Below are 14,721 nucleotides of genomic sequence, written 5' to 3'. Positions count from 1 at the left end.
TTTACGGGACAACAGTGATAAAATGCTATTCTCACTAGAAGCTTAACGAGGAACTTAAATAGCATTTTCTGAAGCCTTTTACACTTTTTCAACAAACTGCAGTTCTTTGGAAAACCGCGTTGAATTAAAGGGACCGTTTAGTCAGACCGAAAAGAAACATACAAGACTGAAGATTACACCTTCAAAATACGGAATGTCGCTCTTTTGCTTTTTCAGACAGTTCACCTCAATCAAGCCAAAAAATGAGTGCATGTAAGTCGTCCTGCGAGGTAAGACGGGTGTCAAACCAAAGCATGCAGATAAGCCCAGAAAAAATAATAATAATAAAAAAAAAGCCATATTTTGAGGTGATCTGTCCAGCCTGCAGCCTGAAGAATTGCGTTTCACCACAACCACCAAATATTGCAAAATTCACACAAGACCTGACTGACTGTCCCCTCGCCAAAAAAAAAAAATCATCTTTTGTAAAACTGAACTAAACTATGAAGCCATTCTCCTTCCTTTAAAGTTGTATTAGCTGCCAACTTGTGTCTGTTCCATATTATTCATTCATCATCATGCTGAAGAGCACCTTCAACATCTGACACGATAAAAACTTTTTTTTTTTTTTTTTTGTAACAAATACACCAGAACCTCGCCGGTTCCTTGCAGAAAGCATCTCGTGCTGTAGTGACATCATCGACATGGATTTGCAGCACTGTATTTTGGCAGTTTGCTCCAGATGGATTTTACTTCAAACAGATAATCACAACATAAATCTCCAGGTGATTACGTTCGAGGGGGTTTGGAAACGACCTACGAGAATTACATTCGGAGCGACGTTCTTTTGCAACACACCAAATGAAGCCCTTTCTATATTTGCATCCCCTTCACGGAATTTAAAAAACAACAACAACAACAAGACAAGCTGAAATATAGTTTACAAATAAAAAATAGAGAATTCCTCTTTTTCTTTGACATGAAAATAGCTCCGGACTATACATCTGGTGTGAAACAGTCAGCATTCAAATCAGGCAAATATAAATCCCTGTTTTAAAAAATAAAAAAGCCAGGAAATCACAAATAAAGTGCCAAGCAACTAGAGGACTAGACATTGCACAAAAACAGGGAAGGAATGAACAAAACACCCCAAAACTTGACATGATAGGCAACGATACAGAAACAAATACAAACAATCATATCGTGATGTCACTTGCGCATAGATAAAGAGCATACATGGGATCCAAATCGACTTGGTGTGTCATGCGGCCTACTGGAACGCACAAGCTTCAGGTAGCACAAAACAAAACAGTGCACATGCCAAACCGCCGTGGTCTCGAGACAGAGCCCTGCAACCCCCCCCCAGCCCCCCGTTTCCTGGATTCGGGCACATTTTTTTTCCCATGACAAAACGCACTCGGATGCGGTGAGATGCTACAGCGGGAAGAGAACGAGTGCAACAGGAGGATGAATATAGACCCCCCCTTCCCGTGTCACTAGGATACTGCCAGTACATTCTTTTGTGAGTCATGAAGTAGCATAATACAGACTTGAAGGTCACTAAACCGGGGGGGACAGAAGAAAGAAGCCCTACATGCATCCATTGGAGACAGCGTTATGTTACACCGACTTCATTGCGAGGGTTGAACTGTCCGATTCTTCATGCATTGTTTCAGCTATAGTCTATATGTACAAGGTACGATAAAGATTAGTCGGCGTTACAGACAGGAATGACAGACGGCTGCTGCCGTTGCACACTGATTGGATGAATGAAAACGGCAAAGTCATCAAAAAGGAAAAATCCAACTTGGCTTTTCTTTACATGTCTGGGCTTGAGTTAGTTGAATTATTTTTTATTTTTTCTGAATTATTTGATTTGAGATGAGCCTGAATAAATGGTGTTGTTTCCCTAATGTGATAACTGCTAGCTTAAAATAAATGAATTAAAAAAATAAATTAAAAAAAAATAAATAAAAGCTGGTAATGGGTCACTAATTGCACCGCACCATGCTGAAACAATTACAGCTCTTGGTCATCATGAAAAATTAGAAATAAAAGAATTAGAAAGCTAAAAACACCATCTCAAATTATGAGGCTTTTTTTTTTTTTTTTAAAGTTGCTCGCCGATGTGGAGGAACCCCCAAGATGGATTTTTCCTTGAAACGTCTCGCTTGCATAGGAACCGGACATCTGTGAAAGTACAGTTGGACCCATGCTTGACAGTAAAAAGAATGCGATGACCCCCCCCATTGGACAAGCGTTGAGTAAAGAGCACAAAATGAGCAGCATGTCTGTACACAAACGCTAAGCTATACCAAACATGATCACAACTCTCAGGGAAACTCTGACAAAAGGTCACCAGGGGTCGTTTTCTGCTCAATCAAATCGAGTCTTTTTGTAAACATGAATTGGAAAATCTGTAAACACTTCCCTGATTGTTTTAGTCACCGTCATTGGTGAAAATGGCGTACGTTAAACGTTTCTAAGAAAGACCATTTTGAGTTTTCCGATGGAAAGACACAGGTACTGTAATAGAAATATTTGGTGGGCATTGAACGGGATTTTTGTAAGAGCTTCCCTTTAAGGAGCAAAAAGCCTCCCCATATTTGCGCTCCTCCACATATATCCACTTTTTTTTTTTTTTACCCGCTTAATTAAAACATCAATAATTTGGCTATAAAGTGTACCGCTACAAAATACAGTACATTGATTTGTCAGACTGGACACAACAGAACCACAAATAGCACGGAAACAAAACAAACGTCTCTCTCGAATACAAGAAAACGTTACGGAAATATGTTAACAGTAAGAATACTGATGTAAGGCAAAATCAGGTGATTTTTCACAGTGACGACTTGAAAAAAAAAAAGATTTCCAATTTGACAGACAGCTTCCTTCCCTGAAAGACCAGTCTGTTGGATTTTCTCGGTCAGATCGTTAATTAGGCTTTAAGTCGTTTTACCTGATCGTCTCAAAACAACCCTGCTTTTGGAGCTTGTGTGTTTTCCGGCACAAAGTTACGATGAGGCTAACGGTAACAAATATGGCACATCCAACACTGAAGAGCAACTATGGGGAGGTTTTGCACTCCTTCAAAAAACAAGTCGCCTCAACACGGATACAATAGGTTCAAAATTCAGAAATAAATTACATCAGTGCAGATTTACACTGCCTACCGAGAACATTTTGGCATCAGATGTATGAACGAAATAAAAGAAAATTCAAACATAAATAAACAAACAGCATCAAAACACACAGTGCATGATTTAAAAAAAAAAAAACATTTGGTTGTCAAAAATAAAGCTTTGAGTGTGATAGCTGTTGAATACCCGATAAATTGAACGCAGGCAGGAAAACCAACAGCATTTTTTTTCTTCTCATAATCGATATGATGCGTATGCTTTAGTCCAATGTCTCTGCAGCTTCCTGCGACCACCAAATATAAATAAAAAATAAGATTAAAGTGAATATGAATAGGAAAAAAATGTGCATTTTTGGAAAATATGTGGCATTTCATGGTACACTGTAAACACAGCCGTGCTAGCGACCAATCTCTTTTTAAAAAGGACAACGAGGCCGTACCCGGGAAGCCACAGGACGTCCTTTTCCCTGCAGTCATCGTGTCAGAGGGCGAGGTCGGGCCGCCGAATGGCCATGCAACAAGGGACGGGGGGGGATCCACCCCAGCCAGCCCTTTGTCTCTCCTCCTCCTCCTCCTCCTCCGTTCGAGTGTTTATCTTCTAATTGCGCAGCGCCACAGTCAGCCAAGCGGGTCACAGCCTGTCCATCCTGAACGTGTCCTCCGTGGCCGGGTCGGCCAGCACCATGTCGGGGTCGTTGAGCATGTGAAGCCCATCCAGGGTGAGGGGGTCGATCTTGAGCTCGTCCAGAGAGTCTGCATCGAAACTGACGTCGCCGACGCCCGCCAGCGAATTGGTGAGCTCTTTGGAGAGGCTCGGCGGGGATTCACCCGTGACTGGAATGTGGCGCGTCGATGAAGAAAAAAAAAAACACCCTGTGACCAAATGCTACGCTAATTCATACACTTTCAATTAAATTAGAAAAGGGCAAAAAAAAGGTTGAAAAATGGTGAGTGTACTTTGTGCCCGATGCGGAACAGAGAGCGCCATCTAGAGGGGCCGAAATCTACAACAACTGCTTCACGAAGCAAATTCGAAGCTTCGACATTGACAAAGCACACCGGAGGTTCTTAAAAGTCACACAACAGCGGCGCGGTGAGAGAGACAACTCACCCGTAAGGATTATGTTGGGAATGTTGCCATGGTTACTGTAGCCGAGTTGCTGAGATTCTTGTAGGCTGGCGCCGCTGAGACCCATCATGGCGGCTTGAGTGTAGTTGAGGGTGGAGCATTGCGTGTACAGGCCAGTAGAGCTGATGGGGTTCTCGATCATGTTGAACTGCTCCAACTTTCAAATAAAGACCGAGTCAACCCAGATGTTCAACCTACTGCTCGCGTGGAGATAGTCACCTGGTGGGACAGAGCGTTGGTCTGCCTTGATGCCATTTGCTGATCATAGAAGGAGTCGCCAAATATGCTGCCCACCGTGGGAATATGCTGGGATGAGAAGACAAGAGCCAGACATTTCAGGTTGGATGTGAAGCCCAGCATTGATACAAGAGTCAAATGAGTTATGAGCAGACATCCCCAAGCGACAGAAAAAGCAAGCAGGCAGTGGTGTCATAACTAGAAGCACTGAGCGGTGACAGAAGCGGGTGATACTCATGAGGAGGCCCGTCAGTGTTCCGATTTTTCCCAAAACACGATATATGAGGTCAAAGTTGAATCGGCCGCCGTAATGCCGGACGGACTTCCTAGATACATGTTGCAGCTGTATATTTAGTTTTGCTAGTTGTGCCAAAGTTGCTTTCCTTTATATCAGGGATTAAATGTAAAAACACACGCAACGTCCCGGATACCTCTGCCAAATGTTTTTTTTGGAAGAGGTGATGACTGTCTCCCAGAGATTGTGATGTTTATGTGAAGAGCAGATGTAATGGAGAACCGGGCTAGCTGCTAAAATACAAAAGATCGGAAGCTCCGTCAACAAAGCGGCTGTCACGTCATGCACGGCAAAGAGTGAAATGAGTTATGCGCTGATGCGGGATGGAAAAGCAGCTTGTCAAGGTTTTAGCTTGCCCCCCTGGAACAAAGCCCTTCCCCAAAAAGCAGCGAGCTTGGTGGGTGGGCTCTTACTTGTGGCGAGCTGCCAGGGGAGAAGCCTTGATTGGAGACTGGGGAGGTTGGAGACTGAGTGGCTGGTGAGCCAGTCTGATTGCGATACTGTTGGAGGGAAGAGGGTTAGCGAGCGCTAAGCTCCATGCTAGTCACACACACAAATCTCGTAGGGTGACCATGTGAGAGGTGGAGTCATAACTGCAACACTCGCTAACAGCTAGCTTTGTCGAGCTCCAATTCATCTGAAGTCTTTTTTTTAACTTATTTTGCGTCGTGGCATCCGAGCTTTTGAGTTTCTTACCGAGCTGATGCTGGCTGAGGTCTGGCTGTCCGGGGATGGGCTGTTGGCAGTGGCGGGGCCTGTGCCGGTGGAGGCAGGAGTGGGCAGAGTGATGAGCTGGATGCCCTGCAGCGGCTGCTTCTGCAGATCGCTCAGCAACTGAGCCTGGGCCTGAGGAGTCAGATGGTTGAAAAGAGGGAACTGGGAAAGCTGTTGCTCCAGGCTTTGCTGGTCCGTTGGAAATATCTACAGGGGGAAAACACAAATGGTGAAAATGATTCACTGGAAAGTAAAACAAAAGCAAGGGTAGGAAAATATCACCTGTGTGATGTTAACGGGTGGGGAGAGGGTGGGCGACAGCTGCTGTGTGGACTTGTGAAGATGGAGGTCGGTGGTTAGTGTAAGTGGCACCACGGGAGGCTGGCGGCGCTGTTCTGTGACAGTCATAGTGGGCTGAGCGGAAGTAGGGATCCCTGGAGGTAAAAATAATAATAATAATAATGAATCAAATAAAAATAAAAATGAAAAAGAAAAAATACCATGGCTGGCTGCGCTGATGCCTAGATGGGTGAGGTTGGTGGTCAGGCTGCCCGTGCTGTTGGACGCGCTGAGGGACGGGAAGGCAACTGTGTCTTCAGGGTCCAGTGGAGTGGACAGAGGTGGAGGGAACTGGATGTTGGTGAGATCGGGTAATGAGCCGCCTGTGTTGTGTGCAGCAGGCAGCATTGCCGGGTTGAGTTCCTGGTCTGGTGATGGGAAAATGCTGGCAAAAAAAAAAAAAGATTCTTGTCACCTTTCTGACAAAGACACCGATTCAGATATCGCGGCGTAGGGTGGACGCTCACTTGATTCCCGGGACGTCACATGTGTTATGGTTTGGTGAATCCCCCTGAAGACAGGACAAGCTTCAATCTCCATTTGAAAGCTTTGCGTACATCAACTACGCAAAATCGCTACCTTCTTGTCATCCCACAGCTGTTCCTGTGCATCGTTGTCCGCATTTGTCTCCAAGCTCTCCGTCCCGGGCACTGTTAGTTAGTTAGTTAGCAGCGGTATTAATTAGTCAAACAGCCAGACACAATCGCTCGCTATGACACGTAATGATTGGGCGAGAAATGACTCATCAATATCCCGGCCAGCCAGATTACAACGCTGTGCGCGGGATTCCTAAAAATAGCAAGGTGACCGACCGGCAGGCAGACTGACTGGGTGGATGCCAACCAATTAAGGTTTCACTACATCAGGGCTTGGCACACGTACGCACACGCAATCGGTGGAAAGTCAGTGAATTATTCATCGGCCGCTCTCCATCTCATTGAGTCGGCTCCATTGAGAGATTCTACTCCTCTGGAGGCAGCATAATACAGAAGCAGCAGCAGCAGCAGCAGCGAGCCGTATCTTTACAGCTAGATAAATATTTGATGAACGCTTGCGATCTGCACCCGCTTAAGTCGAACGTGCCGCTTTGTGACATTTGCTGTACAAGGATTGCGGCAAGGGATGAATAAAAGTCGGTTTTTTTGGAACTGCATACCCCGTTTAGGTTGAAGCTCCTGTGATCCGCCAGCAAACACCTCTTGGGCTTTGGGATTCATGGTACTCTGGTGTAAGGCGGAATCGGAATTTGTCCTGCAATGAGAAATGAGGCTTTTGTAGATTTGAAAGTTCCTACCGATGAAAACAATTGTTCTGTTACAAATACACCGTGTATTGCTCAGCTTGTGTTCACGTGATTGAATTTTCACAATATTGGCTGTGCCGGGTTTCAATCTGGGGAAAATGGCAAAGGGGAGATTGCTTACCTTCTCCAGCTTGTGTCTGGTGGCGGCGAGAGGTAAACTGAGCTGTAGGGGCAGCTGTCGATGTGAATTGAGTTAGGGCTAATAAAGAAGGAGGAATGAAAAATTGGCCGCAGCTTCGTTTCATGCCTCTTGGCTCATTAGGCCGCAGAGAGGCAATGGAGAAGAAAATTCCTGTGTTTGTTAGCTTCAAGAAGAAATAAAAAGTTTGTGTTAGTGCCTCGTTATTGTCGAATTTGATGAGTAATAGAGGTGGAGTGCAACAGGGGAAGAAATTTCATCGGTACGTTTTCTGTGCAGAAACTAAAAATACACACAACAATAAATTAGTTAGCGACATTTCGGATATCGAAATGGGTATATTTATAACACCATAATATGTCATATTAATTTTCCTAAAAAAAACAAAATTAATGGCAGTTATTTAGTGGCCATTTTTTTTTTTTATAAAATACATAATCCCATCCATAAAATACAGCTTTTTTTTTTTTTAAATTATTTTATATTTTGACTATAAACTCAACTGATTTATATGAAAAATAATTGATGCTAATTCAGAAAATTGGATGTGTTCAAGCTAAGGAAATAATACTTCACTTGAAAAAGGATATTTGACGTCCATGTTTGTCAACGGAAAGAGGTCTGCGGTGGGGAGAGGTGATGCGATTTCGTTCACGGTAAACACGATCCACCAATCCGTGGTGCCTGGTTGTGCGACTGGTATCCACCGCAGAATTCTAGAGTGAACACTCACAGGTCACTGGGGGCAACGTTGAAACTATCTCACACAACAACAATGCTAAAATGTACCAGAAAGGTCTCAGGACTGATGGTGCAAATGTGTTCATTTCAAAATGAGTCAAGCCATGGGGGCCCATACTGAAGCTTGAGCTGGCAAATGTATCTTAGAATGGAAAGCCATGACAAGCAATGATATACTACAAATTTCAAAAAGCAAACTCCACGACAGTGATGGAAACTTCCGTTTTGTTGTGAACCAAAAGAGCCCCAAAAAAATCCAATCTAAAAGTGGGCTGCTTTTTGTTAAAACGTACACCATCCATTATTTTTCCTGAAGGTTTCTCTGGACAAAAACAAAGCAGCTCACCTGAAAAGGCAGGTCAATGTTGCCATTTCCAATCTGATTGACATTGGGCAGTGAGCCTCCATAGTACTGTCCACGATTCTGCCCTAGTTGCAAATACTGGGTCTTCTGTAACTGCAACTGTGCAAAGTAAAAATGCATGACAGCATGAGTGCATGGTGGATCTGACTGTACAAAAAAAGTAATGCAAAAAAAAATAACATCAAGCAGCCTAATGACATCAAGCAGATGAGGATGTTATATGTCAATCATTTCACACAAAATCTTCCATAATAAATATACGAATGCCTGACAGCTGTCAATGTGGTCTGCATTCATTTGCAATGCACCTGACACATTTTCTTATCAGAGTATATTCATTTGGGGTTCATATAAATGCAAGGATGGGTTGCTTTCCAGCCAGTCAACATGGAATCATATGATCAAATGCAATGAATCCTGTACAATGGAAATGCAAAATACTTTTCATTTTACCAATAGCAACTAACATCGCAATTAATGTTTACGCTAATGTACAGCCAAAACAATACATTTCACAATTTACTGAATTGAAATATATATAATAAATGCATATAAATGTTTTGCATTTCAAATGACAAGAAAACAAATTCTAAACCCAGTGATTCATTGGTGCATTATTTTATTCGACACTACAACGACTGTCAAAAACATCTAATGATACCTCAAATAAAAATGAATGTCAAATAAAATATGCATTTATTTACAGGGTGTTTATAATCAGTGCTAGGCTAGCGAGCTAATGTAGCTGGTAGAGGACGAGATCAAAACAAACCACAGCTGGAGAAAGCGACTAACATTAGCACGGCTTGCCAACATTAAAGCCTTCAGGCTTCTCCATCAATACCGACACTTTATCGACAAATAATTGCCTGCCTTGTAAAGTCGTGATTTACAAGCCAAACGATTCATTTGCTAATTAACTGTCAGTGGTGCATGTTCACATCAAGCAGCTAGAGGACAGGTGCACATTCATTCTAAGCCCCTATGCAATAACTAGGCTAATTTGCGCAAAAGGTGTCGCGTTATTATTGTTAGCGATTTTCTTGCACATTTTTGTTGAGGAAAAATAAAATAAAATCATCCATTAGCGGGTCTTGTTGCTGCAATAGACGCGTTTACTTCGCCTTTCAGCGCATAAACGTTCACATTTAATTCCACAGCATTCGCGAGCTGCGGAAAACAGCTTCTGGCACGTCTTACCCGTGCAGCTCTGGTGACATTCAAGTCTTTCATCACCTCTTCAAATGCCGCAGTTTCTTCCGCCTGTTTCTGGTTATGCAAAGCGATTTTTTCGCTAAATTTGCGGGGATTGTTCGAGGACGCCATCTTCCCCTCTTCTCTGAATGGAACGTTACGTTACGCACCACGTTGGGGCCTTCTGGTGACGTCATGACGCAGTCAACGCCGCCGAGCGCGGAAGGCGGGGTCGGACGACGATGCAGCCACGCCCACCTTTTGCTCCCCCCGCCCCCCGCATGTTGACAAAGTAAATCTTTGCGAGACAATGTTATGTTTTAAAACAAGATGCAGCTTTATTGTATTAAATGATTACATTCCCATGTGACGAGAGTTCCCTTTATATTGCACTTGAAATTTTAATGTGCTTTTACTGACAGGGCAAAGTACATCCTTAGCCGCTTGTGCATGGTCATTACATCCTACAATGTAATTGAGTAGTGTTTCCTTCTGTTTTGAAAAATGCAGTCAAAATTCCAATTTGAGACCATTTGAATGCAGGTAAGTGAAAAGAAAAAAAAAACCCAAGGATAAATAAACATTGCAGACCCTGATGTTTCGTGCACAAGACAAAAGCGCTTAAGCGCTGACATTCACGGAGACTCGGCGTCGGGTTGTTGACACAAAAAGGTTCACACACAGGAATTATACAATGATAGTAAGTAGGAGCAATACAAGCTGACCTTAGCATAGTGAGAAATAAATAGAAAAACAGTTAAGGACTTGGTGCTTCTCAGAAATACAGTATATCACTGAACTACAGTTGAATCAAGACAATACCGGTCCCCATTGCCGTACTGATTAAAACAGCAGATCGAGTGATTTCAAAATCTAATTTGTATTTTTGCATGATAAACACTGATGAAATGTCATCAAGTAATGATGTAGCCATTTATAATAACGACCGACTGCTGTTTATCTGCGAAATCAAATGTGAAATGATCAAAATATAAAATCTAACGAACTCTACATCAGAACGTATTGTGCGATGAAGCTCCTCCCGCTTACCGTCCTTCTCCTGAATCATCTGAGCCTGAATAATGCACATTTTCACAGCCAAGAGGTCAAATATTCAACGCGTGTCTGAGGAAGTATAACGGGTGTACAAGCGATCCCAGCAAAGGATTCGGGGAAGTGCAAATCTCTCTCCCACTCGTCGCTCTCCGCGTTGTACACCTGGACGATGCTGGTGACGTTGTTCAGGTGCCAGTTGTAGCCTCCGACAATGTAGATCTTCCCGTCCAGTAAGCAGCAACCCGACTCGGACTGCCCTGCTCTCATGGGGCTGACGGTGGTCCACTGGTCACTCTGTGGATCGTAATACTCCACAGCCAGCACATCGAAACAGCGGTCCACGTGGTCCATGCGTCCACCCAAAGCGTAGACCCGACTTCGACTGCATATCATAGCATGTAACACTCTGGGTTCGTTCATGGGCGCTCGAAAGTCCCACTGGTCGGCCGCCGGATCGTAACAGTGAAGGGTTTTCTTGTCCTCCAAAGAGACGCCGTAACCGCCGGAGACGTACAGCTTCTCTCCGCACGGCGTCCCGGCATGACCCCAGATCCTGCGTTTTAACGGCTCCACATAGCTCCACTCGTTTTTCTTTGGGCAGTAGCACTCCACAGACGACAGACTGCCGGATCGATTGCGCCCCCCGGTGGCGTAAAGTTTCCCGTTCATGACGTTGAGTTGAAACTGGATGCGGGCTTCCTGCATCGGTTGGATGCGGAGCCACTGGTTCAAGTGCGGGTCGAAGCGCACGCAGCTGTCGACGGCGCCCTCGCCGCTGCGATATTGTAAATGCTGCCCGCCCACCACGTACACAAAATTATCGAGGACGGCGACGCAGGCGTGGCTGCACCCCGTGTCCATCTCGGTCAACTCCTTAAACTGGCGGGAAGCCGCGTCGGGGAGGTAGTACACCTTGGTGCTTACGGTGCGGTCGTTGTCGGTGTACGGGGTCCCGCCGAAGGTGATAAAAGATACCACGTCGGAACGAATGAGCGTGCGCGGCGACTGCATCTCGTGTTGTCGGAAGGGAAGGATCTGGTAATTGAAAGCTTCCAGGAGGTACTGGCGGCACTGCACGTCCTCCACCATGATGTCCACCCTCTGAATGGTGTCCACCAGCTCGGACGAACGCATGAGAGGGAAGCGCACGTGGCAGAGGACGTTGCTGGCTTGAGCGCGGCGAGAATCGTCGTGGCGCAGCCATCGAATGGCCGCGTGGAAGAGTTCGATCTCGCTACAATTCTTCAGCTTGTTGCTTTGCAGGAAGAAGACCAGGCGCTCCTTGGGAATGTGCAAAAAGTCCTCCTCCTCGGCGATTTGAAGGAAGTGGCGAAAGGCGAAGGCGTCCACCGACGCCTTGAGGGAAGACAAGCTGAAGGTGGTTGCCATTTGGTCGATGTGTAGGCATGTCTTAACGCTCATGGCTGACTGGAGGAACTCTTCGCAGAGTTCCACAACGGGGACCATCTGGAGGAAGACGGCTGCTCCAAGGACATCGTGAATGCAGTCCAGATCTAAGGTGACTTCCGAGCTGTAAGCAAAGTCTATAATATGCTTGAGGCCCCGGGCAGACAAGCCTTTCAGCTCAATGGTATTTTGATTTGACTCCTTCATGCCTCCAGTGAACATAGCTCTGCAACATAAACACAAGTGCAAATGGTAGACATTTCCCAGTGGATTACATTTCAGCTAGGTGCTGTAAATGTGATCCACACTGACCTGAAGTAATCACTACAAGCAGCCAGCACAGCTTTGTGGACGTGGAAGCGCTCCTCGTTGATGGCCAGCACCACGTCGAGAAGTTGACCTTGAGCCCTCAAAATGGACAAGCCCTGGAGGAGGGTGGCACTGTGGCTGGGAGCAGAAAAGGTGCAGCGGAGGGCGCTATTCTTGCTAGCCATACTGAAACACAAAAAGGCCTTGAAAGAAGGGATCTTCTCCCATTTGAACTTTCAGATTCACAAATGAATTTTGCATTTTAGGTCTGCCAGACTTAAGAATTTAAAGTCTTCTGGATGAATCCATCACACTGTGAAGCGAATTTTATTTGCAATAGTTATCATTTTGTCAGAACAAAACATCAGTCGGTGCAAAAGTGGAAGTGACAAACGTCTGATATAAAGAAATATCGCTCAATAAATGACAAAAGCGTTTGTCACCTTCCTAAAATAAAGTTATTTAGCACATGACGTCACTCGGGGCAAAAGTGTGAGTTACAATCGATAAAAAAAACATATTGCTCAATAAATGACACAAAACAAACATTTGTCACCTTCCTAAAACAAATCAAGTGAAACTCGGGCCTTTATTTTTTACAGGTTGACGTTTTGTAACAGCTGTACGTATTTTCATTGCCCACTATTTGCTTTCATCTTAAATAAATAATGCGGGCAACATAAAAAATTCATAGCGCTGTAGAAATGCCCCAAATATTTGACCTTAAGTAAGCTCGTAACAGGACAATCTACTACGTCCATGTTTTGAGATTCTGAATAATCGATATGTCTTGCTCTTCCTAGCCTAGCCCCATCCGGAGGCCTCGATCGATCCTCGGACTTTCCTGTTATTTTACGCCTGGCTCCAATGCGTGCTAGTCGATCAAACATCAATGAGGACTGGCTCCAGTCTTCCACAGCGAGCGACTCACCTGTTCTGCAAATGTGTCGATGCGATAGCCCCACCATCCGACTTGGCCATCTTCTAGCACACGGGGAGATTCATGGAGCATTTTTGCAAGATATCATCAGAGAATGAATAAGACACGCTGGGTTGGCATGGTTGTTTCAATTAATGTCGTCAGGGGACTTTGCTTGAATCGGAGAAGAACGCCATCGACTGTTGACGCCTGTCTGTGACGTCACGACAAATGGATCCGCCCTCCTGTTGTAGTGACACGTTCTGGCCGCTAGGCGGCGCAACACGCACAAGGCCATGAGCACTAGGCTTCAAATCGGAAAAGAAAAAGCTGTTGATTTGTTAGATTCCGTGTCGCAATCTCAAAATAGTGATTGGAAAACAAATGATAGCTTACTCACCTCAAACATCTGACCAACACACTTCAGCAGGGAGGAAAAGTGGAAGTTCAGACTGGACCTAAACCCAATAGAGTATTCCACCTCCTGAATAGGAGACTGAAGGGAGAAGAAACAACTAACAAGAAAGAATGCAGTAAAAGTCCAGAAAAGCCTTTCAAATGAAGAATGCATGTGGATAGAAAATAAATGCTCAAATGCTTTCCCCCCGCACGTAACCAAACCACAACGATCTAATCATCCATGAAGTACAGAGATGATGCGATAAATTTTGTAAGCAGCCAGTTCATGCGGAAAGTCATGAAAGAACTCAAGCAGCTAATGATTCACTTGCTGCTTTATTAAAATACTTTTTCTACTGGCATAAAATCATCTGCTGATTTATGCTTATTCACATGAGGTTTCCTTGTGAAGTCTAAAATCACAACTGCTGCCAGTGGTTCAGGCTTGTCCTTCAGGATGCAGTAAAAAAAAAAAAAAAAAATCGTGTTTATGCCATATCTTGCAAAGAAACCACCACTGAGGGAAAAAGCAATATCAGTGCAAACAAACTGCTCTCATTGCTTTTCCGTTTTGTTTGACTGTTTTTCTGCTTTGCCCTCATAAGCAAAAGTGTGTCTTCAAATCATATTTAATAAGGTGTGTCTGATTCTTTTCAAGCATCTTTCGGCTGGGATGTTCATGATGGAGGAAATGGGCTGTGAAGATTAAATAAAGAATGAGTCAAAGGCTATGCGGTTTCCTCCTGCATCATTTTTTGTCTGTCTGTCTGTCTGTCTGTCTGTCTGCACTCCATCACACCGATCGCTATTTAATATCTCCAAGTCGTGAAAGAAGAAAACAAACTATGAGTAACAGCTCTCAATATGATCCAGTGCAGTTTTACGGCTGTAAAGTACAAGCAACGTAATAAACACAATTTTGAATGTTATTATACATTACATTCATAAAAACAGAATACCCCAAACAGGAATACACAGCTTGTTTTGCATTTACATTAATTTATTTTTATGTGTACTTTTCACTCCGACAATGGAGATAGAATTGGGGGCGGGGT

At 44.2% G+C, this 14,721-nt stretch overlaps 2 protein-coding genes across 2 annotated transcripts; both read right to left on the bottom strand.

Annotated features, from left to right (window-relative positions):
- Nucleotides 1–2,053: 2,053 nt before the first annotated feature.
- On the bottom strand, nt 2,054–9,748 carry crtc1b (CREB regulated transcription coactivator 1b). The gene is made up of 14 exons (XM_061297301.1): nt 9,583–9,748; nt 8,365–8,481; nt 7,868–7,993; nt 7,260–7,321; nt 6,992–7,086; nt 6,415–6,485; nt 6,303–6,346; nt 5,997–6,220; nt 5,779–5,930; nt 5,479–5,703; nt 5,196–5,282; nt 4,470–4,556; nt 4,233–4,407; nt 2,054–3,955 (listed from the first exon to the last, which is right to left on the bottom strand). The coding sequence occupies exons 1-14, from the start codon at nt 9,706–9,708 to the stop codon at nt 3,753–3,755; spliced, it is 1,794 nt and encodes a 597-aa protein (XP_061153285.1). The 5' UTR covers nt 9,709–9,748; the 3' UTR covers nt 2,054–3,752.
- Nucleotides 9,749–9,889: 141 nt separating this feature from the next.
- klhl26 (kelch-like family member 26) lies at nt 9,890–13,502 on the bottom strand. Its single transcript, XM_061297779.1, has 3 exons — nt 13,280–13,502; nt 12,352–12,534; nt 9,890–12,265 (listed from the first exon to the last, which is right to left on the bottom strand). The coding sequence occupies exons 1-3, from the start codon at nt 13,327–13,329 to the stop codon at nt 10,669–10,671; spliced, it is 1,830 nt and encodes a 609-aa protein (XP_061153763.1). The 5' UTR covers nt 13,330–13,502; the 3' UTR covers nt 9,890–10,668.
- Between the last annotated feature and the right edge of the window lie 1,219 nt (nt 13,503–14,721).

This window comes from Syngnathus typhle, linkage group LG14 (genome assembly GCF_033458585.1).
Source record: "Syngnathus typhle isolate RoL2023-S1 ecotype Sweden linkage group LG14, RoL_Styp_1.0, whole genome shotgun sequence".
In the NCBI taxonomy this organism is placed as follows: domain Eukaryota; kingdom Metazoa; phylum Chordata; class Actinopteri; order Syngnathiformes; family Syngnathidae; genus Syngnathus; species Syngnathus typhle.
This window is presented reverse-complemented; position numbering and strand designations above follow the sequence as displayed.

What these genes read in the sequence shown, in the direction of transcription:
- crtc1b (XM_061297301.1), bottom strand. Translation starts at nt 9,708, where the DNA reads ATGGCGTCCTCGAACAATCCCCGCAAATTTAGCGAAAAAATCGCTTTG. An exon ending in ATGTCACCAGAGCTGCACGG is followed by an intron (nt 8,482 to 9,582) that starts GTAAGACGTGCC and finishes TACTTTGCACAG; the next exon opens with TTGCAGTTACAGAAGACCCA. An exon ending in CCTCAGCCAGCATCAGCTCG is followed by an intron (nt 5,283 to 5,478) that starts GTAAGAAACTCA and finishes TCCCTCCAACAG; the next exon opens with TATCGCAATCAGACTGGCTC.
- klhl26 (XM_061297779.1), bottom strand. Translation starts at nt 13,329, where the DNA reads ATGGCCAAGTCGGATGGTGGGGCTATCGCATCGACACATTTGCAGAAC. An exon ending in TCGACACATTTGCAGAACAG is followed by an intron (nt 12,535 to 13,279) that starts GTGAGTCGCTCG and finishes TTTGTGTTTCAG; the next exon opens with TATGGCTAGCAAGAATAGCG. An exon ending in GCTTGTAGTGATTACTTCAG is followed by an intron (nt 12,266 to 12,351) that starts GTCAGTGTGGAT and finishes TTTATGTTGCAG; the next exon opens with AGCTATGTTCACTGGAGGCA.